Genomic DNA, 27996 nt, shown 5'->3' with positions numbered 1-27996 from the left:
TCCGACCACGGAGAACTCTTGCTCGTCGCTGCTCTCCCTCGTCCAATACACCCGCTGTTGTTACTTTAGACTTCTCCTAACAAGCTGCCAGTGCATGGCCTCGCAGCCCTCTGCGCCCGCCTATCCACCCGCTCTCCAACCCGCCCCCGTCTCCCGCTTGACCTACACCCGCGAATCGTCACTCTCGCCTTCCCGGTCTCCGCCTGCTGCAGCGAGGGGATACTCGCACTCTAGAGGGAGGGCACAGCGGGCTTACTGGGTTGACGGAGCGGGAGTAGGAGGGCAGAGGGAAAGGAGCGAGAGTGTGGGGACAGAGGGGACGGCGAGCGAGTGGAGGAGCAGCGAGCGCAGTCTGAGTCGGGACGGGAGCAGGGCACCGCTGTTCCGTGGCCTGCACCACGGGAAACCCGCTCTGGGCGAGACGGCGGCGACGGAGAAGCCGAACGGGCTCGAAAAGGTCAAATCGAAGGAACTGCTCGAGCGGGAACGGGTGGCGCGGGAGATTGAGAAGGAACGGATAGCGAGGGAGAAAAAGGTGCGGCACGAGTGGCGGAAGCACAAGGCGAGGTGGTTTGTTCGCCTCGCGAGGCACTTTGTCGGCGTGCGAGGGCACAGGTGCGTCCGCATGCATCCTGTCCCCTCTACATGCCCTTACTGATCATATCCAGACGCCTGCAGAGGCCTGCCGACCCCGCTGATCCGCCCACTAAGGCACCTCTCCCCGGCGAACGAAAACTACCTCCTCGGCTTCCTCGGCTCGTTCCCCTCGATCCTGATCGCCTGCGCCATCTCTTCCGGCCTCTCGCGCATCTCCTCCTCCGCATTCTCTTCCACGCCCCTCACAATCGGCTCCTTCGGCGCTACGGCAGTCCTCCTCTACGCCGTCCCCGAAGCGCCGCTGAGCCAACCGCGCAACTTGGTAGGAGGGCACGTCATCTCCGCCATCGTTGGGGCAGTCATCTCGCAGCTCTTTGCGCTGTCGAACCGGTTTACAAGGGACGAGGCGGTCCTGGATAATACGGTCGCCGCGATCGGGAGCTGGCACTCCCTCACGCCTGTTTCGGCGGCGCTGTCCGTTGGATTGGCCGTCTTTGCGATGCAGATAACCGGTACTATACATCCTCCAGGTGCGCTTGTCTACCTTGCATGCGCTCAAAACTGTCCTAACGTGATGTTTTTGCAGGCGGCGCGACGGCACTCATCGCAGCGTACCACCAGCAGGCCGGCCCTCGCTACACCTACATCCTAGACGTCTTCCTCTCCATCACGGCGATGGGCGTCTGGTCTTGTTTCGTCGGCAACTTGGGGAGGAGGCGGTATCCAGTCTAGTGCGTCCGGAATGCCCTCTTCTCTCCTACCGCTTGCTGACGATTTTGTGCGCGACAGCTGGTGGACACCGCTACCGCAGCCAGCACCAGACCCAGCCCCTCCCCCTCCACCAGACGAAGAAGCCGCCTCACCCTCCGCCGACGACACATCCTCAACCACATCCTCCACAACCACAACCACCTCCTCCTCCTCTCCCTCTCCATCCCGCCCAGCCGCGCCACCTGGAGGAACTTCGACCTTCGTACCTCCACCTTCACTTTCCTCCCGCTCGCGCTCACGCTCGCAATCCCGCCCACCCCTCGACCCTTCACATTCCTCTCACCCCTCCGAGTTCTCAGCGCAAGAAGACTCCGAACGTCGCTGGCTTGGGATGCTCGGAGAAGTGGATGAGGAGGCGCTCGCGAGCGGGGACGAGGAGGCGAGGCGGGAGGAGGAGAGGTGGGTTGAGAGGGAGGAGATGGAGAGGCAGCGATCGAGGGAGAAGGAGGAGAGGGAGGAGAGGGGAAGGAGGGCCACGAGGATGTGAAAGGAACTAGAGGAGACGAGTAGAGGGGAGACCCGCTATATCTTGCTTGCATCAGAAGACGACTTGTATCCGAGCATTGCTCAGCGGGTGACGGTGTGAGCGAACTGCGCTTTTCGTCTGCGAACTACGGACCGATTACTGCACAAACAGACTGGACTGCTAGGGATGCGAATTAGGCGATGCAAGAAAGAGGAAGAGGGAGGGGAGAGAGTGTCTGTAAGAGGGCGGGTGAGGTTGTCGTCTAGAGCTTCATCTCTTGAAGGACTCGGCGGGCTGTGCATGAGAAGATCAGCGACGGGAGCCATGCGATGGGAGAGGGCTTCACGCACCGAGCATCTGGTACTGCCAGGCGTCTCCTCCAATGCGGCGGAACTGCAAGCCGTGAATGCCCGGCAAAAGCGGCATCTTGACGAGGAAGATCTCGAAGCGGACAATCATGTCGCTCTTGTTCTGGCTCGTGCTCGTCGAGGCCGGTGGATCGAAGCGAGACGCTGTGGGCGGCTGAGTCGACGGCTGGATGGTGCCGGCCGTTCCAGGTCGCGAGCTGGAGTCGCCTTGGACGCTGTGCGACAGCGGCGTGTGGAAAGACGACGACGAAGCGCGATCACCGCGCGGGTCAAGCGACGACATCGGCAGAGACGTTTGCGAGTCCTCTCCTGCGCCGCCCGGCGACGAAGGCTGCTTCTCGCCGTCCTTGTGCGACAGCAACAACTTGCTCGCGCGGCGCTTGAGCGTCTCGCGTACGCCCTTGTCCTTCGCTCCGGGCGATATCGACGCGCTGCCCGTCGCGCCAGTCGAGGCGCCGAGGACGATTGACGGGACATGCGCGCACTCGAAACCGTTCTTGACGTCGCGGTGCTGAACGCCGAGTCGGTCGAGGACCTTGACGAGGTCGGCTCGGAGCGTTACGATGGGCTTGGTCGAGGTCGTGCTGACGGAGAAGAGGCCCTTGAGCCAAACCGGCTTGGCGCTCTCGCTCTTCTCGGCGTCCTTGCCCGACGAGCCCGACGAGGTCCTGCCGATGAAGCCGACATGCGGCCGTGCGTTGCTCGGCGACTCGGGTGATGGTCCCGCACCAGCCTGCGCCTCCGCATGATCCGCCAGCTCTTCCTCCTCGACCTCACTGAACATCCCGGCAATGTCGTTCGACGTCTTCGGTCGCGGCGGCTTGGCTCCGAGCGAGGCTTGTCGTTGTCGCTCGAGGAACGCACCGCCTGCTCGTCCGATAGTCGCTGCATCGCCCGTCGCGACCGACTGCGAAAGAGGCGACGCAGCTGCCGCGATGGAAGCGCCGCGCTGATGCCGGCTTGGCGAGATCTCGCCGACTGTGCTGGCGCGAACGACGGGCTTGCCATCAGGCGGACTGGCGAGAGGAACGTCTGAGCCGGAGGAGGGCAGACGGCCTGGTGTCGGCGTCGCAGGCGGTCGGAGGGTCGAAGAAGGCGATCCACCTTCCGAAACTTGTGGAAGCGGCGATGCAGCCGTCTTCGTCGTCGACTTGTGGCCGGAAGTAGCGATACTGGCACGCTGTCGGTGACCCTTGTACCCGCTTTCGGGCGAGGACCTGCCGAGGAGCGAGCTGAACCTGCGAGCGAAGCCGCCAGGACTGGATGGGCTCGCCACGCTTGCGAGCGGTACATCATCGCCCGCCGCCGCGATAGCAGCCTGCTGCTCTGCCAGCCGTTCCCGCTCGCGGTCGGCAGCAGACGAGCCAAGCATCATGCTCATGCGGTTCGACGACTTGCGCTCGCGAGGCGTGGGCGAGCTCGGCGCCTCGTACTCGGCTTGCGGGCGGAAGGATGACATGGCCGGCGAGCCGGGCGTAGGCGAGGTGCCGAAGTAGCTCGTGCGCTTGTTCGAGGAGGTCGAGCCGAAGTCGTTTGCTCGAGGCGGAGCCGTCGCAGGAATAGCGCCGAACTCTTCGCCAGTCGCACGCTGGCGAGGCTGCGGCGTAAGGGGTACAGGCGGAGTCGGCATGGTCGGGCGGACGTCGACGTTGACTGGAGGAGCGACGATATTGGCGCCTGTCTGGTACGCCTGAGCGGGTGCAGGCGGAGGCGGAGGACCGGTGAGCGAAAGCGTGGACGAGGCAAACACGCCGGGACCGTAGATCCGTTCCCGCTCAATCTTCTCCTTGACGAGGTAGTAGATCGAGATGAGCGGGTGAAAGCCGCGCGTCGGGTCGAGCTGGTCAGGTCGAGGCGCTGCGCCATTGGTCGGATAGGGGACGTTCATGTCGGGCGAGATGTTGGCGAAGGGGTCGTTGTCGGCGTTGCGCGAAGGAGGGGCGGACGTGCCAGCGAACGCAGCATTGAACCCGCCTGCCAGCTTCTTGCCGTAGAACCCGAGACCCGAAAACCGCTTCGTCGACGCCCGCTTCATGTCCTTCCCGTCAACACGCATCGCCGGCCGGTCCTTGTCGCTGTCGCTCGCATCGCCTCCTCCGGTCCCGAACGTGCTCCTTCGCGCCTCCCAGTTCCGCACGGCCTGCCGGTAGAGGTCACTTTGGATCACATCGCCCAGCTTGGCCGCAATCTGCTCCTCCGTGCCGAACTCGAAGCCCGTCATGCCGCGGATGACTTCCTCGTCGAGCTCACCGAAGCGAAGAGGCGCTCGTGCAGGAATGTGAGGGTCGGGCGGCGAAGTGAAGCCCTTGAGGATCCAGGGGTGGTTGAGGACTTCCGTCAATGTCGCGCGCTGGGCGGGGACGGTGACGAGCATGCGGGAAAGGAGATGCTTGCACTCTGCAATGAGAACGAGATCAGCAGTGTTCAACTGTGCTGCCTCGCAATCCGGTACGCACCGGAACTGAGCCAAGTCGGGTATTCGACCTGGCCGCGCTTGATTTTCGCATGCAGAGCTGGCATACTCTGGTCGTCGAACGGGACCTTGCCACAGACGAGGACGTAGAGAACGATGCCGAACGACCAGACGTCGACTTCGGGGCCTGTGTACGGTTTCGCGTTGAGCAGCTCGGGCGCGGCGAAGTAGAGCGAGCCGCAGAAGGTCGAGAGGTGCGAGATGGGCGAGTAGAGGTTGGAAAGGCCGAAGTCGATGATCTTGATGTTGCCCGTCTTCGAAATGAGGATGTTCTCGATCTTGAGGTCTGCGAACGTGGGAGAGTGAGCTCACGGCCACGAAGAGACGAAAGACGGGTCAGCCTACCGCGATGGACGATCGAGTTGGCGTGGCAGTACTCGAGCGCGCTGCCGATCTGCCGAGCAAACTTGCGGGCGCTCCGTTCCCGTAGGCGGCCGTGCGAGATGATGTAGTCGAGCATCTGACCGCCGTTGATGTACTCCTGAACAAAGTAGTAGTGATGCTGCGGGCGAAAGAACAGTCAGCGAGGTTCACGACGCGGGAGAAACGCGAACACGCACAGGGTAGACGAGCATCTCGCGCATCCCGCAAATGTACGGGTGATGCAAGAGCAGGCACAAGCTGCCTTCCCGGACCGTCCTGACCTCCTTGCTCGCATCCTTCGCCGCCGCCTTCTGCAGAAACGAGCCTGTCGGCTCCGACTTCTTCGCCGCAGCCGTGGCGTGCGGATCGGACGGTGCGACAGCGGCGGCGTGCTGAGCTTGTTGACCCTGCTCGGCTTGACGCTGCGCTGCAGCCGTCGACGTAAAGCGCGGGATGATCTTGATTGCGACCTGTTCGAGAAGACAGTCAGGCAGACGCTCCTCTCGCAACTCGCAAGGAGACAGCGGTGGAGGACACCCTCGAACGCACCTTCTCTCCCGTCACGGTGCTCACTCCAAGCTTGACCTTGCCCATACTTCCCGCCCCAAGCGTCTTCGTCATCTGCCACTCGCCGAGCGTCCGCCTACTCCTCGAACTGACCGATCCCTGCGGCGCCAAGTCTCCCGACCTCTCCCTCTCCCTCTCCCTGCCCTTCCCATCCCGTCCTTCTCGTCGGGACATGGAACCGCCGCCGCCGCCACCGTTCGTTGAGATACTGGGCTGTCGAGAAGGAGGCTGCGAGCCTGTTCGGGTCCGTTGACTCGCTTCGCGCGAGAGGGAAGACGCAGGATCGGATGCGAGGCCGTTTGGTGCCGTCGAAAAGGCACGAACGCGTTCTACTGGAGTAGGAGAAGGAGGAATGCGGGCGGAGGGGGAGCGGTCGACGTTACGGTCGCGGAAAGAGGGAGGCGGAGGGGTTGTTTGCGGAACAGCGATGGACTGCGAACGGCCGTGGTAGGCTGCGCGAGATGGCGAGGCATCGGTGGAGAAAGGAGGGAGAGTGCCGGCGGTGTATTGTGAAGCGGGAGACTGGCGGGGAGACGAGGTCGAAGGTCCTCGAGCGAGGGCGGCGGGGTGGAGTGCCTCGACGGTATCGGAGTCGTCCGACTGCTGGGCTGCGTGTCCATTCATCCGACCGTAATCCATACTCCGTACCGCGCCGTAAGACCGGCTGTCCCGCTTCTCCAGGCTCGATTCTTCGACACTTGGTCCCGCATCCTTCCCGTCCTTTGCGTCATCGACCGCAGCCGGCTGCACATCGAACGATGGCAGACTCCCTCGCGCATTCTCCTCGGCCTCGTCGCCGTGCCCTGCATCCCCTCCAGAGGGCGAGATCGGCGTCGACGGGACTGACGGACCATGAGGATCCGGGTTCGAGAGCGAGACGAGGTCGGCGGGGTGCGTCTTGAGCTGAAGCTGGGGAGGAGAAGTCGGAGTCGCTGGGACTGCCGTGACGAGTTCTGGAGAGGGAGTCGAGGTAGATTCAGGCAGAGAAGTCGAGACGGCAAGCGGGGAGACGGGGAGTTCGGCTGTTCGGGATGGCGGGGTGGGCTCGCCGTAGGGATTGGGCGACGGAGGCGGAAGAAGACTGCTGTTGTTGCTGCTGGTGGTCACCGTCGCCGCCTGGTCACCGAAGCCATCCTCCTGGTCCGGCTCGACAATCAGCGGGCCCTGCGCTGCGGCTCGCCTTTCCAGTAGCTCCTGCTGAACAGCCTGCTGCGCTTCACCGCCCTTGTCCTCCTGCTCGCCCGTTCCTAGCGCCTGCACTGTCCCCTCTGGATGAGGAGGCGAGACCGCTGGACCCGCTCCTGCGCCCAAGGTCGCCTCGGCGGTAGTCTCAAGATGCGTCGACTCTCTCGCAGCATCGCCGTGCGGCTCGACAGTCGACGAGGCGTGCTCGACAGGCGGCGGAGGTGGGGGCGAGGAAGGGTCAGGCGAGGCTGGAAGAGCGGTATGGGTCGCTGCAGCTGCCATTGCGCCTGTGTGAAATGCTGTTAGCCTTGGTCTGATAGAGCGTGAATCCGCCCGCGCACCTGGACGCTCGTTTGACAATTGTCGAGTGAGGCCCGTCACACGCCAGGAATCCGAGGAAGCTCCGAGCGGCGGGTCTGGCGAACTGGGTAGTCCTCAAGCGCGCTCTGACGACCTGCTGAGATGTCTTCTCGCCGCGCTTGGGCGTTGCCAGGGTGTGAAGGCGAAACTCGGCCTGGAGGGCGATGAGGGGGAGCGAGACCTCGACGGACACTGGCGAAGTCGTTGGAGCCGATGAATGCGACTAGCAGCGAGTCAACAAGCAAAGAGCACGCGCAGACCAGCCCTGCCTGACGAGCGCGAGATGAGCGAAGAGTTCAAGTTGGCTCGCACGAGGCGACTTGGATCACCAAATGTCTCCGTGGGACTGGGTGACACGTCCAATACAATACAGACACTGAATAGACAACTATCTACCGCCTGCGAATCGTCCCCTCGCCTTCGCCGTCGAGCGAGATGCCCAGTCCTCCTTCGAATCCGAACGTCGACGAGATCGTCCTGTCGGCGCCACCAAATATACCTTGCCCGCCTGAGACGCCTGATACCGGGAACAGTGCCGGCGGAGGCTGCGAGAAGAGGTCGACCTCGCCAAAGTGGAACAGGTCGTCGAGTCCGCCGCCGTTCTCGCCAAACGAAGTCGACGCCTGCGTCGAGGATGACGGCTGGCGGAAGAGCGGCTGCTTGAAGATCTCATGGTCTGACATGCGCTGCGACGTAGGCGGAGCAGTCGACGGAGCGGTCTCGTAGTCGGAAGCGCCCGACCTTGCCCAGCCGGCGACCGGATACGAGGCGGACGACACAGCTGTACCATACTCGGTGAGCGCGTCAAAGGCGTCGTCATCCTCGAGACCCGATTCGACGAGGAACTCTTTCGGGTCGAGCGCGAGAGCCGACGAGATCCGGCCGGCAGCCTGACCTGCGGCTTCGGCTTTTTCGTCGAGCCAACCGCTTGTCGACCCGGTCAGCGGTGTCGGAAACTGCTCTTCCTGAAGCTGGGCGAGCTGCTCGCGGCGACTCGGCACAGCAGAGGATGGCTTGCGCAGTTCCCACTTGCCGAGCGAGAAGTGGCGCGAATCAGCTGCACCGGCGAAGAGCGGCGCGTCGATGCTCGCGTTCGGAAAGGCATACGACGGCGAAGGCGCTCCGTGACGCTGGTCGGGCTGAGGCGATGGTCCGGCTGTTGAAGCTGGAGTAGGCGGAAGCGCCATCGCCATGGACGACGAGCCGACGCCCAGTCCTGCTGCGGCGTACGAGCTTGTCTTGTTGCGGCGAGAGGCGGGCAGGTCGTATTCGACACTCTCGCCAGACGCGCCATGCGAGCGAGAAAGAGGGTGTCGCGAGGCGGATGGAGGGGATGCTGCCGAGCGACGAAGAGTCTGCTGCATTCGCTGCGGCGATGGAGACGCAGACGATGCCGGCGAAGCAGCTTGGCCACGCCCTGACGAGTACTGCCTCTGGCGAGTCGGCGTCGACGAAAACGACGAGCTGGAGCTGGCGGGCGACGCGAAACGTTGAAGAGACGGGTCTGGCGAGCTAGACTCCGCTTTCAGACGCTGATGAATCGTCGAGCGGGTCTTGCGAGGAGTCGAAGACGGCTGAGACGTCGCTTTGACCGGTGAGGAACGACGAGCTGTCTTGGTGGGTGACGAGCTGGACGCTGCCTTGTCCTGCTGAGCGAGTTCGTGCTCGACCCGCGCCATGATCTTCTCCTCGTCTTCGCCCTCAAGCACCGCTTGCCCAATCAGCTCCATCTTGCGATGTTGGCGCTCGAGGTCTGCCGCAGTCGCTGGCTTCTTCGGCGTCGGGCGAGTTTGCCGTACGCTGTTGCCCCTCTTCCGCTTTGGCTGCTGAGCAGGTACGAATTCTTCGTCGTTGACGGGGATATCGCCTTCGACGGCGTGGCTTGTCCCGCCGGCGAGCTCGTCCTCATCCGCCTCGTCGAGAGTCGGCTTCGGCTTGGCCGCCGTAACCCGCTTCTTCGGCTTGTAGACGTAGTCGGGATACCGCTCCTTGTGCATCCGCTTCTCCTCCTCGGCCAGCTCCTCCCACCTCGCCCTCTCCTCATCCGACAAGCCGCGCCAAACACTTCCGACGATCTTGGAAATGTTCGAGTGGTCACGAATCCCGATCGAGCGAGGGATGAGACCGCTCGAGACAGCGTGCGAGCGGAAGAGGATGAAGGCGTTCCGAGGGCGGGGAATGTGGCCGACCGAAGTCCGTCGACCGTGCGACTTCTTCGGAAACTCGCTGATAGGAGGCGGGCGTTCCGGAACGGGGTACTCCTTGTAGATCTGCAGTGCGTGGCTGACGGGCGTGAGGACCGGCTCACGGTAGGTAGGGACGCCAGGCGGGAAAGAGGCGGTCGGGTAGGGAGAAGGTCGTGTGCGAAGCGAATCGAGAGGCGAAGGTGCCCGGCGTCGCTTCGAGCGAGTTGGCGGTCGACTCGCGTCGTAATCGCCGTGATGTTGCGGACGATGCGGCGGGTAGCTTGGAGGAGGAGGCGGTGGCAGAGGCGGGACGCTGTACTTCGAGGCTGGTGGCGCCGAGGCAGGTGGCGGTGAGAGACGAAAGATGGAGGGCGTCTGCGGGTGATGCGACGACCCGCTCGGAACTGCTGAGCGAGAACCACTGTAGGGCAGGCTCGTCTCGCCCATGTACAACGTGGAAGACTCAGCCGTCTGGAACGCGCTGGGCGGGACAGGCAGCTCTGGCGCGGGCAAGCCTGCGTATGGGTCGTCGAGCGGGTCGACGCTGAGGTGATCATCGAAAACGGGCAGGTACTGCACCGAGCCGACGACACCTTCGGCATCTAGCGACGGCGAGGCCGGGGGGGAGCCATGGTCGATAACGGTGGTCGTTGAGAACAGGCGGCGATCCTCGCGCGCAGGGGACGCTGGGCGGAAGAGCGTTGTGCTGGATGGCGGAAGGGAGCGATGTAGGTCGGTCGTAGGTGGTGCAGTGAGGGGATGGTCGGCGAGCGCGGACGGGTCAAAGTCCAGTGAAGGGTCGATCGCGTAGTACGTCGAGCCGATAGCAGTGGACGGTCCAGCCGTGTACCAGTACTGTCGAAGCGGGTCAGTACGCGTTCAGCGGTCGTCGCCGAGACGCGTCAGACGCACCTGCGGTTCGCCCTCTCCTGTCCATTCCGCCCAGTCTTCCACGCCTCGTCCTTCAGTTCCTCCCGCTGGTCCTCTGGCCGCCAGTCTCGCTGGTAGCGGCGCCGTCGTGCCAGAAATCGGCTTCCTCCCCTCTGCAAGTCGAGCGCGCGTGTTCGGCCCATCCGTCGGCGGCGGGACGAAGCGCCAGTGCTCTGGCAGCGAGATTGACGAGGGTGGAGATGAAGGGTACTGTGCTTCTGTCATCCTGCGGACGTGACTTGGTCAATGTTCAGCGATCGCTCAATCCGGCGAGGAAAGAGGGACGGGGACGCACACGCGCGAGGAAGGGCTGGTCAGTGGTCGAGTCGCGAGTGCCGATGTTGGAAGTGCCGTACGAGGTGTAAGAGTCGTCTGGCGAGGTGTAGGATCGATGGAGGGCGCTGTGGGCGGAAAGGAGGCGTGGTCGAACGCAGCGGCCTCGAGGAGAGAACGTCGATACGGGCGGCGCGTCGTCCTTGTTGATCGCTGCAGCAGCACGGACGCGCGCGACAGCAGCCGTCGAAGCGGGATGAGGTCGTGAAGGGTAGAAGGCGAGGAGGCGCGTTCGCGGCGAGAGCGAGACCTCGGCCAGCAAGGAGAGGCTCGAGCGGGCAGAGCTGGCTCCTCTCCCTTGATCGCCACGAGCGAGCGGCTCTTAGACGCTGGATGCGCCGGAGGGCAAGGCGAGGGTTACTTTATTGTCGAAGCAGAGCAGCGGGCTTGAGGGAGAGTCGCGGAAAGTCGAGGAGGAGAAGGTCGACAGCTTAGTCCTCGCTCGTCCCCGAAGTCCAGCAGACTTCGTCGGCCCATCAAAGCGTTTCAGGAGCCGCCGAAATCACACGAGAAAGCCGGAAGAACATGAAGAAGAGCGGCCGGAGGAGATGAGGAGACTCAGCGGCATCAACGCGAGATGCAGCTCAGCAGCGGCTGCTCTGGTGAATGCAAGAGCGCTGTCAACTCATCACAAAGGTAAAGACGCCGCACAAGCGCACTCACCTCGTCGTGGGCGCCTTGTCCAACTTCATCACTTCCGCCTCGCTCTCAGCCTCCGCTCCCTCACCGCACCATCTTGGGCAGCCCAGAACTCATAAGACAAGCATGCAGAATTCCGGAAATAACTCTGGACGCGGCGGGCGGGGCGGACGAGGCGGGCGAGGAGGTGGACGAGGGAGAGGAGGGAACCGCGGGGGTCGAGGAGGAGGAGGGGGTGGCCGAGGCTTCGGGAACGGGCCAAACAAGGTGCGTTGCACTGTCAGAACGCTGTGACAGCCTGCTGACCCTCGTGCCGGTTGCAGCGACCCCGCTACGACGACCATGGCGACTCTCCCTCCTCGCAACCTGTCGCCTATTACAGCGAGAGCTTCGTCCGCGACCCGTGGAGCCATCTGCGGTGACGTGGGAGGCGACGGTCACACGCTCCCGACGATCTACAATCACTAGAGCCGGCAATCTCGAGACTCGCCTCGACTTCCTCCTCCTCCGCGACCCCGTCAAGCACACGCTCCGCCTCCGCTCGCATTCCTCGATACCCCTCAGTTATCCCGATACCCTTCCGTTCGGCCGGCTCTCCTGCTGTAGATCCTCTGCTCCCCTCCTCTCTCCCTCTCGCGCCTCCCGCCAAAATCGGCACGACAGAGAACCCGTTACAGACGCCATACTGCGCACAGAACACGACGCGAGAGAACTCGAATATGGATTCTACAGACACCGCTGCACGGCCTTTTGTAGGTTCCTCACGGGCCTCGTCTCCTCCAACTGCAACGCCCACACGAGGCACTCCTCCTCCCTCGCCTGGCGACCCGTGAGCTTGTAGCACTTGCTCAGCTCGAACCAGGCTTCGGGAGAGTCCCACCCCGCGTGCTGAGTGAGCGTGTCGAGCATCGATTCGGCGAGGGGGAGTTGCAGGGCGATCCAGGACTTTTCGGGTTTTGAGGTCTCGCTTGAGGCTGGGTTGGGCGAGGTGAGATGGGAGGGGGGAGGAGGCGGGGCGGCGGCATAGACGGTCGGGGTCGAGGCAGACTCGTTGAGCGGGGTGAGGTACAGTCGCGAGAAGACGATGAGCGAAGGCGGGTGTTGCGGGTTGAACGAGAGCGCCTTCATGAGTGTGTCGCGCGCCTTGCCCTTCTCACCCAGCGTCAGGAACAGCAAAGCGAGCTGCGCCCAGACGTCCGGGTCTTCGGGGTCCAGCTTCTCCGCCTCGCCAATCGCGCCCTTAGCTTCGTCGAGCTTGCCGGCCCGGCGGAACGATGCGGCGCTTGCGAGCCACGCATCGACAAGAAGCTTCGTCGCACGGGGACTTGCAGCAGCTGAGGGTCGTCCGGCGGAGCCCGTTGATTGCGCAGGCGATGCGTCGCCGTTGACCGACAAGTTCGCCATCGAGCCGTTGAGCGAGTCGGACGCGAGCGCAGGGGGAACGGGAGCGCCATGGATGGCCTGCGACTGGCGCTTGACACTTTTGCGGCGGCTGACGATCGATGCCGCGCGACTGACGGTTCCACCGCCAGCGTTCGAGACGGGCGGAGCGAGGTCGCGGCCTTCCGTAGTCCGGCTGCGAGACTGAGCGGCTCCACCGTTCGCGGCTGGCGACGTGATGACGATATGCGGATACGCCGCCGAGAAATAGGCGAGGACGTCTTGCTGGTCGGACAATGCGGCCGCCGCGCCCTCGAGGTACTCGACAACCGTGTTCTTCGACAGGCGAAGCTGCATCTCGGTCGCGAGCTGCTCCACCTCGTCCGTCGGGCTGTCCCACTGGTCCTGGACGGCGAGCGATCTTGCACCGCGAGCATGACCATTCGGCCTGTTCGCGTCGCCGTTCAACGTCTCGGCCGTGTCGTCGTCCTCCGTCGCGCCATCGATATCGAGCGCCGTCTCGAGGACCTCCAGCGCACCCTGCATGTCCTTCTGCGCCGAGACGCAAAGAGCGAGCAGGTGCCATGCCTCCTTGCTCTGCTTGTTGAGCTGGACGGCTTGGCGGGCTGCGTCAAGTGCTGGCGAGACTTGGCGGAGCTCGAGGAGCTGGTAGGCGAGGGAGTAGAAGGAGAGGTAGGAGGATGGGTCGAGCGCGACGGCATTCGAGAGGTGCTGGAGAGCATCGGAGTGCTGTGTTGGTCGGTGAGCCGGGTTGGCCTCTGCGTGGCAAGTCGAGAGTCAGCGAGATCTCGGGATATGGAGCAGGTCCAAACGTACCCTTGGCGGCGAGAGCGCCTAGTGCAACACCAAGCGTCCGCTCAATCCTCGCCTCTAGCACCTTGTATTCCTTCAACCGCTCGTCCCGTCCCTCATCAAACACCTCCCTTGCGCGCTTCGCCAGCTCAACTGCCACCTGCGGCCAGTCCAAAAACTTGCACAACAAGCGGACGCCATAGATGAGCGTGTCGATGAAGACTGCGTCAGCGTCGATATCCGTCGCGTACGGGTCGACGTCGACCGCATCGTCGAGCTCGTGCGCGCCGTGGCCGTTCACCAGCCCCTCCTTCTCGCCCTTCTCGCCCTTCTCGCCCACCTCCTGCACGGAAGCTTTGGCTCTCAGTTTCTTCATCTCCCTCGCGACCTCCTTGGCATCCGTCTCGCGCGCCTTGTCCCACAACTCGCGGTAGAGTGCGAGGGCTTTGGAGGCTTCGTCGTAGCGGCCTGCAACGGTGAGGGCGCGGATGAGGTGGCGCAGAAGGAGCTGGGACTGGAAGGTGTGCGTGAGGGCGTTGTAGAGGATCTGCGCGTCATGGCGAGATTAGCGAATCAGAATGCTGGTGAGCGGGAGAGACGGGCGCACCTCGATGACGTCTCCCGCCTCATCCTTCCGCGCACCTCGCCGTCTCCAACCTTCGACGACCTCGTCGAGGAATTTGAGGTAGACCCGATTCGTCTCCCCAGCCTTCGGCAGACTCGTACTCTCCCTTATGAGCCTCTCCTCCGCCTTGTCGTTCTGCGCCGTCAACGCCGCATCATGCCTATTGAGCAGGACTTGAAGCGAGCGGAATGAGCGATGGATCGGGAGGCGCTGGTAAGCCGGGAAAGCGAGCGGGGCGCGGGAGAAAGAGGCGGAGCGGTGGAGGTAGCGCTGGTGGGCGGTATAGGAGGTCGAGAGGGAAGAGGAGGGCATGATTCGAGAGAGGAGGGAAAGGCGGAAAAGAGCGGCACCGCCGGCGCGGTGGAGGGAGATATCGTCTTTGTCGCCGCCTGATGACCGGGCGAGCTCGTCGACCGCTTGCTGATACGTCTGCGAGGCGTTCTCGTATGCAGAGAGTGCTGGTTCCCGCTCGCCGAGGGATTCGAGGGCGTAGCCTGCGAGACAGCCTGTAAGCAAAACACCAAGGAAGAGGTAGCGGGAAAGCTCACCTTCGACGAGATTCAAGACCACCCGAAGCGTCAAGTCATAACCCTCTCCTTCGCCAAGGTGCGGCAAGTTCCGGTACTCGACCTGCCTCAGAACCGCCAACGCCTCCTGCGGTTCTCCGACCGCGAACCGTCCCTGCGCCAACACGATCCTCGCCGAGTCGACCTCAATCTGCGACGCACCCCCAACATTCCGCAGCGAATTTTGCAGTGTCTCGAGGGCGGTAAGGGCTGGAGGGCGGTCGTGAGCGGGAATGAAGGGAGGGAGAGGCGGGACGGCGTCGATGTCAATCGCGGCAGAGGGCGGTGAACGGGCGAGGACTTTTGCGAGCAGGGCGTGGGTGATTTGGTCGGCGTTGGCGGCGGAAGCGGTGACTGCGCGGTGGGAGAGCGGAAGGTCAGTCTCGGAAATGCACGTTCGGCGGGCTGAGGTCGGCGCAGGCGAGTTTCGCGGCTTTGGCGGGTTCCTCCTCCTTGAAGCGACCGTACACATGCCACAGCGCGGGCTCAAACCGCACGAACATCTCCTCGGTGAGGTCCATGACGGCGAGTGGGGAGACAAGCGGGCGAATAACCGCTCGAGCGAGCGCAAACTCACCTTCCCTGGTCGGATTGTGCTTCCTAAACTTGCGCAACACCTCCTTCCACTCTGCGAACCCCTGCGCCTTGGGATCCGCACCCTGTCCTCCCGCCGCTCCCTGCCCGGCGCTCGCTCCTCCCGCCTCGACCGCCGCCGCCGCATTCTTGAGCCCGGCCTGTCCAACACCAGCCGTGTTGACTCCGCCCTTTGCGAGGCCCGGGTGCGGGTGCGAGAAGAGCGCGAGACGGCGGGCGTGATCGAGTGTGTCGGCCCATCGCTGGCCTTTGGGCGTCGCTGTGGACGCTGCGTGCGTGCGAGCGGGAGCCATAGCGAGACTGGCTGGGCACGACTCAGGCTGTCGTTGGCGTGAACGAGCGAGGCGAGCGAGTCGAAGCGGAGCAAGCGAAAGAACGCCGGAGGACGAGGTTGCCGTCGACGGCGAGAACGCTCGCAACCCGCTCAGACGCCGGCTAGAGACCGTCAGCCGGGCTGCAACGTCTCACGAAGGACACTGCGACTCAGCCGGTCTACGAAGCAGCTCTTTCGAGGCAGGCCTCCTCATTCCCCACCTCGCCTCTCGTCGGGTCAGCCTGAAAAAGTCAGGACAGAACGAGGTTGCAAAGGCTAGACGACAAGGCAAAACAACGTGTCAGGGAGAGGGCGAGGTCGAGAGGGTACAGTGAATGAGGCCGGTCGTAGGCGGATAGAGTACATACAGTCGAAGAAGGCGAAGAATAAGGGGCGCGCGGCGAGGCAAGGCGTGGATGCGGCAACCGCGGCAAGGTCGAGAAAGGTCGAAGGAAGGGGTATCGTAGCGTACAGGGGCGAAGGACGTCGGAGGTGGGAGGAGGTGAGGCGGATTCGTCAAGTCGCCGGGGAGGCGCGCATCGAGCTCGCGGTCCTCAGCACGAGCACCACCCGCTGCCGCCCTGCATCTCCTCATCAAGGTTGACGGTGCCGCCGTTGCGCCCGGGGTACTGGCCTGGTGGGCCTCCGCCTTGTTGTCGCTTTGCGGAGGAAGATGTCGTCGAAGGCGCGATCTTGGTGTACAGCGAGGGCGTCGCGATGATCTGCAAGTGACGATAAAGATGCAAGTCAGCTGACGTCATGAAGCTGGACCTCGACAAGCCGTAGCGGAGCTCGGCCTCGAGGAAGCGCAACGACCGCGAAACTGACCTTATCCACGACCTTTCCAAAGATCCCATCGTCGCCGCTGACATCGTCTCCGCCCTTCTTCGCCGAGCACTCCATGAACATCCAAGGCGGGTCGCGCGAGGCGGCGAACGCTTGGCCTTCTGCGGTGGAGACGGTGCGGGAGAATTCCTGCGAATCGCGTACGCGTGAGCTGGACAACTCGATAGCCGGACATGCAGAGCTGTGACCATGAGAGGCCACAAGTGAGCAAGTGGGAGGAAGCCAGCCCGACTCGCCTTGTCCACCTTGTTCCCGACAATCATCCTCACAACCTCCCTACTGGCCGGTCCCGTCCCCGCAAACGTATCGAGCTCGTTGATCCACGACGAGAGGGACTCGAACGTATCGCGCGCGGTGATGTCGTAGACTGTTGAGACGGACGAGAGGTGCAAGACGAGCGAAGCATGGGAGAAGAAAGGGAACAGCGCGAGCATCAGCTGAAGATCGCGCTGTTATTTCTCTTCTCTTCGGACAACACGCACCCAGAATGACGCCTTGCGCGCCGCGGTAGTACGAGCTTGTCAAAGTGCGGAACCGCTCCTGGCCAGCCGTGTCCTGTACGCGAGCGAAAGGCTGTGAGCGGATTTCCTCTTCGTGAAGCCGAGACTTGCGCGCATACGCAGCGCAGAAGTACAACGGCAAGGTGGAAGCGCTCCCTCACCCAGATAGACAACTTCCACCTCTTGTTCTTCCGCTCGATCACCTTGACCTTGAAGTCGACGCCAATCGTAGCTGTACATCGGCAACACCCTGCTGCATCAGTCGCAGGCCTCGTAGACACGGCTCGGATTGAAGCGAACGAGGCAGCCCACGTACCAGAAGTCTCGTCGGGCGAAAGGAACGTCTCATCCGTGAATCGCAGAAGGAGGGACGACTTGCCGACGCTTGATGCACCTAAGAATGTTGGCAACCAACGCACGAAGCGCAGGAAAGAAGAAGAACGGAAACGAGGAAGTCAGCGGGAAGATCGCAGATAGGAGAGGAGTTGAGGGAGAGTTGGCAGCGTCGAGCCACTGAGGAACGGCGTGTGTGCAGCCGTCCAGCATGCCGGTAGGTCTCGCAACCAGCCCCGTGCTCTTCACGACCCATTCGAGCGACCCCTTCGACCCACTCGCTGAACCTCGATGCACGCGCCTCTTCTCACGCCCACAGGTCCCTCGAACGAGCTCGTACGCACCAATGACGAGGATCTTGAGTGTCTGCGGTGGCTCAGTCATCTGTCCGAATGACGGCTGGGCCGTGGGAGAGCTCGTTTGATAGGACATCGGATCCAATGACGGTGGGGAGGGAGAGAGTGGCGCTGAGGATTGAGGCAAGTCGTGCGAGGCGTCTAGGCGTGTAGTAGCAATGTCTGAGCGTGTCTGTGAGCGTGGAAGCTGCCTTTGTAGCGGGAGAAGGCGAAGAGACGAATCCCAACGCCGACGAGCAGCGGCGACGACGACCAGGCGGCTCGCAACCTCTCGTACGGGCGGTTTCCCTGTCTAGGATGCGTTGCAAAGCTCTCTCAGGCGACTTGAGGACTGCACAGCTTCAGCGATGCGTTGAGGTAGCGAGGACCAGCGAGGCAGCCCGCCCAGTATTCGAACGGAACTGGGTATTGCAACTTGCGACGACGTGTCGTGCGGAGACGAAAGGAAGCCGAAGAGAGTAGCACAGACGAGCGGAAGGCGGGGAATGGACAGCGGCGTGAGAAGAGGAAGAAGGCGAAAGGAGGCTCCCCCTTTAAGGGTGGGTACTGCGAGAGGGCTGGCGAGGTCGTACGGCCGAGCGCGGCAGAGGGTATAGGCAAGAAGGCGAGGAGGAGCGCAGGACAGTCTAGCGACGACCCATCGTGCTGCGGCTGGCAGCGGAGCCGTAGCCCATCGGACCGCCGCCGATCTGGTCGAGCTCGAGTTCGAGCGCCTTGATCTGGCTGTGACCGGAGTGTCAAAGCAGTCAGATGAGGGGTCCTGCAAGCGTGAGAGAAGTCGACAAACCTGTGGGTCTGCTCGAGATCCTTGTTGAGGCGGTCGCGTTCGGCGATGAGGTGTTGCTCTACGGGCAAAGCAATCGTCAGTCAACGGCCACGAACTTCCGAGACTTCCCAGATGCTTCTGCATGCAGCGCAGTGAAAGTCAAGCGAAAGAGGCGCGCCGACTCACCCCACTGCCTGAACCTCGCCTCCTCCATCTTGACCTGCTCGGTGAAGCGCTTGCGGAGCTGTGACGCCGTGAAGAGTCAGCTCGCAGGTTCCCCGCCGTCTAGTGAGGAGAGGTGAAACTCACCGCCTCCTCTTCCTCCTTGAACTTGGGGTTCTCGACCTTCTTGACCTTGGGCTCGCTACAGGGATGGAGCACAGTCAGCGCTTCCCTGCCACCACGGATGTACGGAACAGGGGTAGGCCGATCCCATGGAACCGATCGTTATGCGAGGAAGCGCCACAACTCACCCAAACTTCCTCGTCTCCATCTGCGTCTGCCTGTAGCTCTCGTAGTGCCCTTCCTCGGTCGTCTGGATCAAGTCGAGCATGTGCGTGCGTATAAGCAAGCTGCGCAGCTTCTTAAAGTCGCAGTGCTCCTCGTTCTCGACCTCGGCAACGCCCCAGAGGTACTGGCGACCCTTGACCGAGCGGCCGTCGGCGGTCTGCACCTCGTCAGTCGAGCCGATGATGGAGAAGGGCATAGCAGCGCTGAGGATGCGCGCGTGCTCGACCGCTTGCTCGTCGTCAGTGTCGACAGGCGGCGTGTAGATGCGGATGCCCTGTGCCTGGACGACCTCGCGAATGCGCTGCTTGAACGCCGCGAGGTCCTGGGGCGTAAGGGTGTCGGCCTTGGCGACGACCGGGATGAGGTTGACGCGCGAACCGAGCCGCTTCATGATCTCGATGTCGAGCGGCTTGAGGCTGTGGCCGGTTGGGCGGATGAAGTACAGGCAGGCGTGCACACGGAGGTCCAGCTTGCTGCCTCGCTGCGGCTGCTGCTCCTGGCGCATGTACGACTCGTGTTGGTCGTCCTGCGGAAGTTGGAGTGAGCGGGGTTCTCTCGAGGGCTGACGAGCGGACTCACGACAAAGTCGACGATGGGGATCCACGAGTCGCGGTTGTTGACGTAGTCGCCAAAGCCGGGAGTGTCGATGACGGTGAGCTTGACCTTGAACTGCTTCTCCTCGAGCTCTGCCTTGATGATGTCTGGGAGGGCATGTAATTGAGGAGTCAGTCGGTTTCCCCATGCTCGAATGCTTGCCCAGTGAGACCGCCAGAGCGTTCACGAGTATGCATGCGGGAGGAGAGAAAGCGACCAACGCACCAATCTCGGTCGTCTTGTCCATCTGCTTGGCGAAACGCCGCGAGTAGTCCTTGACGCTCGCCAACTCGGTCGAGAAGAGGGTGTTGCTGAACACGCGCGACGAGTCTCAATGTCAGTGATTGCTTCTTGCGACTCGCTTCAGTAACAGCAGCGAGTGGACAAGTCCGTTGTCCGGACGACGGCTAGCTCGACCTCTACGCTCCCGTCCGGCCTCACGCGTCCACCCGTCCACTCAACCAGTCCCCAGCACCCGCAGAAGCAAGCCCTCGCACTCACATAAGCGTCGTCTTCCCCAGTCCGCTCTCGCCAACAACCATCAACGTAAAGTGCCCTCCCTGCTTGGCGACGATCTTGTGGCGCTGGTTCGGGAGGTTCGAGACGCCTATTCCTTGCATCTTGGCTGGCTGGAGGGTGTGTGTGTGTGGGCGAGAGGTGAGGAGGAGGAGGGGGACGGTGCGGGATGAGGCGGTGAGGAGGAGCTGTGGGACGCGAAGGGCCCTGTGAGCGGACGCTGGATGAATGAGCATATTTCAAGAGCGGGACTCACTGCCTGTCTGTCTAGTCTAGCGCCCGGGTGCGGCGAACGTCGAGATGGTGCTGTCAAAGGGGGGTCGTGACGAGCGGCGCGGAGAGAGCCGTTGGCAAGCGGTGAGAGCAAGCCGGTGGTTTCTAGAGCTTGCACAAGCCGACGAAACCAAGCACAAACGCAAGCGAGCCGGTCGCGGGAAGCTGAAGTCGAGCGAGAGGGCGAACGAGGTGGAGCCGAGAGGGAACTTCCTCGACATCGCTGACGTGCTGCTCTCGAGCAACAAAGGTGTCCTGAGGACGCTCGCGATACAGTCTAGCAGGCCGGCGAACTCTCGGTTGGCGAGGCAGCCAGGAAGCGGCTTTCTACCCCCCTCGCTGAAAATGGCTCGGTAGACGCTGACAACGGCACGCTCGGCATTGCAAGCCAGTCCTAGACGATAAGAGCATCTGTACGGTCAAGGAGAGTGTCAGCAAGACCGTTCCTCGCGTCTCTTGAGGTAGCTGCTCGAAGTGAATCGGATCCGGCTGGGGGTATAAAGCCCAGCGTGCAAACGTATCGTCGTATGGCGCGCGTCTCAATAGCGTATGAAGCGACGCGCGTTATCACGCCTGGTGCCAACAATTGGAATCGTCGTGTCCGAATTCACCTCGAGCGGGTCGAAGAGGAGGTAAGGAGAAGGAGAACGTACCGAGCGCGGAAGAGTCGCAGGGCCGATCTGGCGAATGCCCAATATCCTTCCAGCAGTCTATCGTCGTGCTGAACGACCGGCAAGCCCGCGCGAGTCAAGGTGATGGTGAGCCGAGGGCGAGGCAAGCTCGAGGGCTGGAGGGCGTAGAAAGGCGATGTGGACGTTGGGCGCGCTCGTACAAGTTGGCAGCGGTACTGTAGAGCTGTACAAGCACGTTCAACCTGGTGCGATCCCAGCAGAGCGGGGTTTCACGAGCGAGTGAAGTGAACGAGGACAAGAGAGGCGAGGCGGCGAGGGCGCGAGTCGAGCAACCCGCACGAAGCTTTTCTCCAACTCGCCCAACGAACGAGCAAAGTGCAGAGAGTGTGGATTCAGAAGTACGATTGACAGCAACAAGAGGAGAGGGACAGGTTCTATAAGCCGCTGCGCGAGAGCGAGACGGCGACGAAGGGGAAAGAGAGGGACGGAGATATGCCACGACTAAAGAGAGAGGAGCGAAACGAAAGTGAGCCAGAGGAACCCAAAAGGATGCGGTACAAGAAAGAGGAGGGTGTCCGTCGTGTGTGTAGAGGAGAGAGAAAAGGTCAAGTGTTGACAACAACAAGAAGAGGGGAAAGGCCGTCCGACGAGCGGACGGCTCGCATAACGATATCTCTCTCCTCCGAGAGAAGGTGCGAAGGGCGCCGTGAGAGCGCCTTTTGTCGAGGAAGGCGACCGAGTCGCTGGGCGCTCAGTACCTGCCGAGCGCCGCCGCGAGTCCGCCCGCGTCGACGCCGCCCGCAAAGCGGTGGTGCGAAGCAGGCGAACTAGCCCTAGACGAGTTGGCCGAGCTCGAAGCCGTGAAGGACTGGGCGAGCTGGTGGTGGCCGCCCGTGCCGCGCTTGTGGCCGGGCGGGAACTGAGGTGGAGGGTGGCAGCCTTGCGCGAGCATCTGGAGACCGAGCGCGCCGTGTGCGCCCGAGTGCTGGTAGTGATACCGCAGGCCGTTCATGCTGCGCGAAGAGGCGGGCGACAGTCAGTACCGACAGACGCTTGATCAGCAAGTCGCGGGACCCACTTCTTGTACCGCTTGCCACAGCTGGCGACATGGCAAACGTAGGGTTTGCCCTCGGCTCTAGGGTCCGTCCCCTCCTTGACCGCATTCGCCCCGCAGTGTCCATGCAAGCGGTGGTACTTGAGCCCGTTCTGCTGCTTGTAAGCCTTGTCGCAGCCAGGCACGGTGCACTTGAAGGGTTTCTCGCTCGGCGGGGTGTACGGTCGACCGGAGGGTGAGATCTGCACGCCTTGGCCGAGCGGATGGAGGGCGGTCGGGAGTGCAGCGAGCGAGTTCGGACCCAGTGCGGCGATGGCGGCGGCGGTCTGGATCGGATCTTTGAGGGTCGTGTTTGCGAGAGCAGAGATGGTAGCCGGATCGTGGGGGTTGATGACGGGATGAGGAGGGAGAGAGGCGAGTGCGGCGGCGGCTGCAGCGGCCGAAGTCGACGCCGTCTTCTTGAGCGGCTTGGGCGGCTTATTTGAGAGCGACGAAGCCGAGTGCGACGACGGAGTAGGCGAGGGCGAATGATTGACGGGCAGAGGCGGCATAGGCGGGAGGGCGGGCAAGTTCTGCGGCGACATGGGCGACATGGGCGAGAGCGAGAGCGACGGGATCGAGCCTTGTCGTGCGGGTTGCTGCGACGCCTGATGCTGTCGCTGCCTGTGCGCCTCCTCCTCTTCCTCGTCCGTGCTGTCCTCGGCTTCCTCCTCGTCCTCCTCGTCCGACTCTTCCTCCTCCTCCGGCTCGATGTCGTGAGCAATCTCGATATCGTGCTGCTCGGCCTTGACTTGCTGCGCCAACCCAGGCGCAGGGGTAGTCGACGACGTGCTGGGCGGGAAGAGAAGCGAAGGCGCGAAGCCTCCGTTGCCCAGCGCCTGAACGGGGTTGACCGTGCCGGCGGGGAGGAACGCGAGGCTGTCTCCGCCCGTATTAGGCGGTTCGTCGGTACCCGGCGTACCATTGCTCGACGAAGCGCGCGAGCGCGAACCAAAGTCGATGATCGAGGGAGGAATAGAAGTCGGTTGGGGCGGCGGGTTGAACGCGCCTGGCGAACCCTTCTTCTTTGCGCTGCCATGCTGGAGCGGGTCAAACGAGGCGTTGTAGCCGTTGGTGGTGGAAAGGTTGCCCGAGGAAGATCCGACGGACGAAGGGGACGAAGCGTCGCCTGCCTCGTCGCCCATCTCCATGTCGAGCTCCATCCCGCCGTCGAGGTGGAGCGCCTGCGTCGCCGGCGACTCGGGCGTCTCGAACGACGACAAGCCCGACTTTTTAATCTCGAAGCGCTGCAACCGCGGACTCGGTGGGCCCGAGATGGTCCCCTCGCTCTCGGCCGCGTCGTCCAACTCGAGGTCCATCTCGCCGTCCTCGACGCTCTCGTCGTCATCGAATGCGACATGGCACTCTTCAAAGTGCTCGAGGAGGCCGTGGAGGTCCTGCAAGTCGAGTCCGCAGCAGGTAAAGTTCTTGAAGAACTGCGCCTCGATCTTGGGGCGCTCTTCGAACGAGCGACCGAGCGACATGGCCATGGAGGAGAAGCTCGGTGACGACGACATGTCCTTGAGGGAGGTCGACATGGCTGCGAGCGAGAAGGGCGAGTTGAGGCCGAACGAGCGAGAGAGCGACGTCGAGAGGGCCGGGTGGAGCAGCGGCGAGAGCGGCGCACTGCGCGCATCGCACATCGTGGTCAGCTCGAGGTTCTCGTCGTCGTTGTATGTGCAGTGTCAACGGCGCTGGCGATGTGCGCGGCCTCCGCCCCCTTCCCAGTCCGTTGGTTCGAGTCGCAAGGTGGCTGAGGCAGTTTCGGGACGGCTCCCTCGCCTGCCTCGCTCCTCGCGCGCCGCTCGGTCTTGCCCCCACGCCCAGTACACACCCTTGCGAATCCACCGCGCGCAAGAACATCCATCCGCGGAGGGATGACCGTGCACGCGAGCTGGCGAGACACGGCGAGTCCGATGAGGGTTGAGCGGGAGGACAGTGGACGCACTCTGGGGAGAAGGCGCTCTCGCGCCTGGCTATTTGGACGGGTGCAGGCATCGTGCGTGCGAGCGTGCGCTATCCGTCGTGGGAGACCGGGGTGAGGGGGTGAGGGCGAGTGAATGCGGGACTCGAACGGGTGTTATGGGCGTCTGGCGGGCGTGCGGGTGTGTGCAGGGGATGCAGAAAGTCCCTGTGAGCGTGTGTGAGGCCGTCCGATGCAGCAGCACGCCGACTGAGCGAGTGTGCGGGTGGGTCGAGGGAAGCGAGGCAAGAGGAGGTCGTCGTATGGACGAGACAAGGACTTGGTCGTCGTCGACAGGAGTTGTCTGTGGGGGCGGGCTGAGCGTGTGGGCGATATCGTAGCGTGGCTGCACTGGCCGTCGTCGTCGTCCGAACAGAAGCAAAGTCCGTCGTCGTCGTCGTCGCTGGTTCGGACAGAGTGAGGTCAACCTCTCTTGTTCGCTTGCAAGCCGCCCTGTCCGGGCCACTGATCTCGTCTGCTGTTGGAGCACTCCGCAGCCAATCACAACGAGAACCGCGACGCTAGACTCGCAACTCGCGCTATCAGCCACCCTCGCAAGGGTCGACCTTCGTCTGCTCCCCGACGACCGTCCCCTCCCACGGCGCATTGAACGGATTACGACGCTGAATGTAAGTTACAAATGCAGTCACGAGGAGCGCACAAGACCCGCCTTGCCCGACGAGGACGAGTCTGATCGCCTGCTTCTCCGCTTCTTCTCGCCTGGCGCACTTTGGCTTGCCCCGCCGGCGACCTCGTCAGCAGCCGCGCTTGAAGCCGTTGAACAATCGCGCCGCCTCTCGCGCTCGCAGGGACAATAGAAGTCAATCGCCCGCTTGCTTCGCTTCCTCCGCTCGCAGAAGAGCAGCCCGCTACTTTCCGAGAATGGCGAGTTCTGCCTCCTCCAGAACTGCCCACGTCAGGCTTGCTTGGCTTCGAGAAACGCAGGTCATCGCACCTTGCGAACAATAGAACAAGCGCTGCGAGACGAGACGAGACGCGCGCTGTCTCCCGACGCTGCGTTCGGTCGGAGTTGGCTTTCCCGGAGACGTCGCGACGTCTCTTTGGGCCATTCCTGGTCGTGGGCCAGTCCCGCGTCAACCTGTTGGTACTGCAGGCGTCGAGTGAAGCCCTCCTCGTCGCCCTCTACCTCAAACCAACTGACCTTCGCAACCTCGCCAAACCCCGACTTCCCTGCCTCCCGCGCTCCTACTCACTCTGTAGCTCACACAAAGCTCTCGACACAGTCGCTTGGCGATAGGCGAGCGAAAGGGTTCGCTGCGGAGCGAGCAGAAGTGACGAGCAAGCGGGAGAGGGAGGAGGGGATCGTCTGGCCGACCTATAAGTCTGTCAGTGAGCGGCTGGGTCGGGCAGCAAATAAACCAGCACGGTGGGTTGGAAGGAACTTGTATCGAGCGGTAGGCGTCAGGCGTCAGCCGAGCGGGAGAACGATCGTGCGAGCTTGCTCTGCTCTGCGACGGTCGAGGAAGGGCCGACTGTTCCAGCTGGACGAACGGCGCCCGACCTCGGGCAGGAGTTTGCAGAGCGTCGAGAAGCGACGGACGGAGGGGTCTCCTGAAATTAGCAGACGAGGAGGGAGTCCTGCAACTGGGTAAGGGAGGAGGTGGACGAGGAAGGGCGAGGACGGCTTCGTGTGGCTCGCGCAGGGCTTGTAATCTCGCTGGGTGTCTCCGTTCCTTAGAAAACGAACTCTTTGACCCTTCAGAGCGGGCAGGGAGAAGTGAGCAGCCGTCGCAAGTTCTCCTTGCGACAAACCCGCTTGTCCTGCCCGCCTCGCTCACTCTCCCCGTCTCGTGCGTTGCCAGGCTGAAAGTGACTCAGTGACATGACGGACGACCCGCTCGCCCAGCCAGCGAGTCCCATGACTCGACATGGTCCGCCCGCTTGACTCCCTCGCCGCTTGACACCCTCGCTCGCTCCTCCCTGCTTCCTGACCATCGCCCGGCCAGTCGAACACCATGCCCTTCCTGAACGCCTTTCGACCGCCTGCGCCGCTCCCGGAGGAGGAGTACCACCTCGAGACTTCGCCCGACGAATACGACCTCAACTCTTGCTACCCGGTGCCAGAGGAGGCTGCGCTGCGTACGGACGGTGTCAAACTGGTTCCTATCATCGTTCGTCCCACTCACCGCTTCCTCAAAGCCATCCGTGACCCGCTCACCTTGTCCTCCCCCCACCTGATCCCGCACAGCCCTCTCTGCACGGCCGCGCCCTCTACACCCTCTTCTCCCGCCACCCCCAAGGCTACAAATACCTCCCCTTCGATCTCCCACCAACCTTAGCGGGCTTCCTGACCTACCTCGAAGCGCGACGGCGCGAACCGGGCACGCTCCTCTTTACGGTCTTTGATTTGGGATTGCAGTTTGAGGATGGGGATGAGCGGGAGGAGAGGAGTGAGAGGGTGGCGGGGATCGTGGGGATCTTGAAGAGTATGCCGGAGAATAGGATGACCGAGATCGGGTGCGTTTCTACATTTCTGCGCCTTCTTCGCCAGCTATAGCCTGCACACCGCTTACACTCGTCGATAACAGCCACCTGCACATCCCGGCGCCCTTCCAGCGCACCCACGTCCTGACGCACTCCATCGCCCTCCTCCTCAACTGGCTCCTCAACCCCCCTCCCTCCGCGCACGCCTCACTCGCCAACTCCACTCTCCCATCTACTCCAGGCCTCGGTCTCCGCCGCGTGCAATGGTTCGCCGACGCGCGCAACGGCCCTTCCATTGCTGCTGCTCAGCGACTCGGTTTCACGATTGAGACGACGACGATGCGGTGGGACCGGGTCTTGCCGCCTGCGAAAAACGGCGAGGCGCTTCCTGAGTCTGTCAAGGGCGAGTGGAGGGCGGAGGAGGAGAAGCGAGGTGGAGGACGACACTCGGCGGTTCTTGGGCTCGGATGGGACGACTGGCTTGAGGGCGGGGCGAGGGAGAAGGTGAGAGCGCTCGTGGAGGACAGGCCGGTGCTGAGGCGCAAGGCGAAGGAGGTCGAGGGGTTGTTGCCGTAGAAGCCGGTGTCGATAGAAGCAGCAAACTAGACTCTCGTTCGTCTCGCATCTCTCGGCAGGCGCGCTCGCTCCTTTCGCGGGACGAGAGATGCACTTCCGACTCATTGAGACGACGTTCGCAACTTGCTCGGATGCAGTCTAATGCTTGGCGCGGAATACGGGCGTTATCTGAGCCTGTTCGCCTCGCAAATACTCGTCAGCGTCTCAGTCTTCATCCATCAGCGAAAGGAAGCTCAGGCTACGCACGTTCGGAACGTCCCATGCGCCTCCCTCGGAATAGATATCCTTGCTCAGCCGCGCCTTGATCTGTTCGGGCGACTCTCCGCGCATGAGGAGGTACGAGCCCGTCATCGTCGTTCGCGAATCGTCGGCGAAGGTTGCGCCGGCTTCAACTGTGGAATATGAGTGTGTCAGTATGGGAGAGACGCAGAAAGGAGGGAAAGGAGCGCACTGAACCAGCCGTTTGCGAAAGCGGGCCTGGCTTCCTCGAGGTGTTGAGAGCGGACCTCCATCCTGTGGAGCCAACGAGTAGGTTAGTCCCTCTTGCAGCAAGTCGATCGCTCGCCAAAGCCTTCCGAGGCAATTGAGCGAAACCTTTGCGTCAAAAAGAGAGACGAGAGTGCCTTGTACGAACCTCTTCGACTCCGGCACGTCCGGCACGACCACCAAGTACGTCTTCAAGTCATCCAAGCTCTTCGGCTGCTCCGTCCATGGGTTCTGGTGCTGTTGCGAGGCAGACATCGCGAAGAAACGAGGAGAGGTGGGGAAGGGACGGGCGAGGGTGAATGAGCGAGCGGCGGGACGGGCCGTGTAGCGGAGGGCAGAGATCATCCAGTCAGGGAAAGATTAGCGAGCTCAGCTGGCCTTCGGAGCTGAGGTGAGGATCTGGTGGAAGGGAGACTCCGGACGAGGACAGGTTCGCTGACAACGCTCGACGCTGACCGCTGGAAAGGCTTGTTGACGACGCTGGCGGCTCAAAATGATGCTCTTTAGAACATGCTACGAGCCGTTTGCGCTCCCACAGCTCGAAGGGCTTTTCTCGCACCTCCTCCTCGTCTCCATGC

At 62.8% G+C, this 27996-nt stretch overlaps 9 protein-coding genes across 9 annotated transcripts; 2 read left to right on the top strand and 7 right to left on the bottom strand.

Moving 5' to 3' along the window:
• Positions 1-94: 94 nt before the first annotated feature.
• On the top strand, positions 95-1855 carry RHTO_04524 (hpp family protein; the record flags this gene model as incomplete). The annotated part of the gene is made up of 4 exons (XM_016418190.1): positions 95-615; positions 679-1127; positions 1184-1328; positions 1387-1855. The coding sequence occupies 4 exons, from the start codon at positions 95-97 to the stop codon at positions 1853-1855; spliced, it is 1584 nt and encodes a 527-aa protein (XP_016270451.1).
• A 241-nt stretch (positions 1856-2096) lies between these two features.
• RHTO_04523 (serine/threonine protein kinase) lies at positions 2097-7072 on the bottom strand (the record flags this gene model as incomplete). The annotated part of the gene is made up of 6 exons (XM_016418189.1): positions 2097-2128; positions 2185-4599; positions 4659-4961; positions 5021-5177; positions 5236-5508; positions 5588-7072. The coding sequence occupies 6 exons, from the start codon at positions 7070-7072 to the stop codon at positions 2097-2099; spliced, it is 4665 nt and encodes a 1554-aa protein (XP_016270450.1).
• Positions 7073-7542: 470 nt separating this feature from the next.
• Positions 7543-10491, bottom strand: RHTO_04522 (specific transcriptional repressor; the record flags this gene model as incomplete). The annotated part of the gene is made up of 2 exons (XM_016418188.1): positions 7543-10191; positions 10249-10491. The coding sequence occupies 2 exons, from the start codon at positions 10489-10491 to the stop codon at positions 7543-7545; spliced, it is 2892 nt and encodes a 963-aa protein (XP_016270449.1).
• Positions 10492-11964: 1473 nt separating this feature from the next.
• Positions 11965-15509, bottom strand: RHTO_04521 (tetratricopeptide repeat containing protein; the record flags this gene model as incomplete). The annotated part of the gene is made up of 5 exons (XM_016418187.1): positions 11965-13397; positions 13456-13978; positions 14039-14550; positions 14605-14976; positions 15200-15509. The coding sequence occupies 5 exons, from the start codon at positions 15507-15509 to the stop codon at positions 11965-11967; spliced, it is 3150 nt and encodes a 1049-aa protein (XP_016270448.1).
• Positions 15510-16083: 574 nt separating this feature from the next.
• RHTO_04520 (Ras-related protein Rab-18) lies at positions 16084-17640 on the bottom strand (the record flags this gene model as incomplete). Its single annotated transcript, XM_016418186.1, has 7 exons — positions 16084-16251; positions 16358-16504; positions 16612-16742; positions 16858-16930; positions 16995-17107; positions 17192-17269; positions 17553-17640. The coding sequence occupies 7 exons, from the start codon at positions 17638-17640 to the stop codon at positions 16084-16086; spliced, it is 798 nt and encodes a 265-aa protein (XP_016270447.1).
• A 550-nt stretch (positions 17641-18190) lies between these two features.
• RHTO_04519 (cell division control protein Cdc12) lies at positions 18191-20444 on the bottom strand (the record flags this gene model as incomplete). Its single annotated transcript, XM_016418185.1, has 10 exons — positions 18191-18287; positions 18352-18409; positions 18517-18574; positions 18640-18694; positions 18804-19366; positions 19420-19541; positions 19660-19745; positions 19936-20138; positions 20207-20256; positions 20366-20444. The coding sequence occupies 10 exons, from the start codon at positions 20442-20444 to the stop codon at positions 18191-18193; spliced, it is 1371 nt and encodes a 456-aa protein (XP_016270446.1).
• A 1162-nt stretch (positions 20445-21606) lies between these two features.
• Positions 21607-23946, bottom strand: RHTO_04518 (SFP1, transcription regulator; the record flags this gene model as incomplete). The annotated part of the gene is made up of 3 exons (XM_016418184.1): positions 21607-21868; positions 21934-23574; positions 23897-23946. The coding sequence occupies 3 exons, from the start codon at positions 23944-23946 to the stop codon at positions 21607-21609; spliced, it is 1953 nt and encodes a 650-aa protein (XP_016270445.1).
• A 1941-nt stretch (positions 23947-25887) lies between these two features.
• On the top strand, positions 25888-26932 carry RHTO_04517 (GNAT family acetyltransferase; the record flags this gene model as incomplete). Its single annotated transcript, XM_016418183.1, has 3 exons — positions 25888-26043; positions 26121-26389; positions 26461-26932. The coding sequence occupies 3 exons, from the start codon at positions 25888-25890 to the stop codon at positions 26930-26932; spliced, it is 897 nt and encodes a 298-aa protein (XP_016270444.1).
• Positions 26933-27070: 138 nt separating this feature from the next.
• Positions 27071-27673, bottom strand: RHTO_04516 (Dimeric alpha-beta barrel domain protein; the record flags this gene model as incomplete). Its single annotated transcript, XM_016418182.1, has 4 exons — positions 27071-27106; positions 27179-27324; positions 27384-27445; positions 27567-27673. The coding sequence occupies 4 exons, from the start codon at positions 27671-27673 to the stop codon at positions 27071-27073; spliced, it is 351 nt and encodes a 116-aa protein (XP_016270443.1).
• Between the last annotated feature and the right edge of the window lie 323 nt (positions 27674-27996).

This window comes from Rhodotorula toruloides, assembly GCF_000320785.1.
Source record: "Rhodotorula toruloides NP11 unplaced genomic scaffold Scaffold29, whole genome shotgun sequence".
Taxonomy (NCBI): Eukaryota; Fungi; Basidiomycota; class Microbotryomycetes; order Sporidiobolales; family Sporidiobolaceae; genus Rhodotorula; species Rhodotorula toruloides.
The sequence above is the reverse complement of the archived record's forward strand: the minus strand, read 5'-3'. Positions and strand labels throughout refer to the sequence as shown.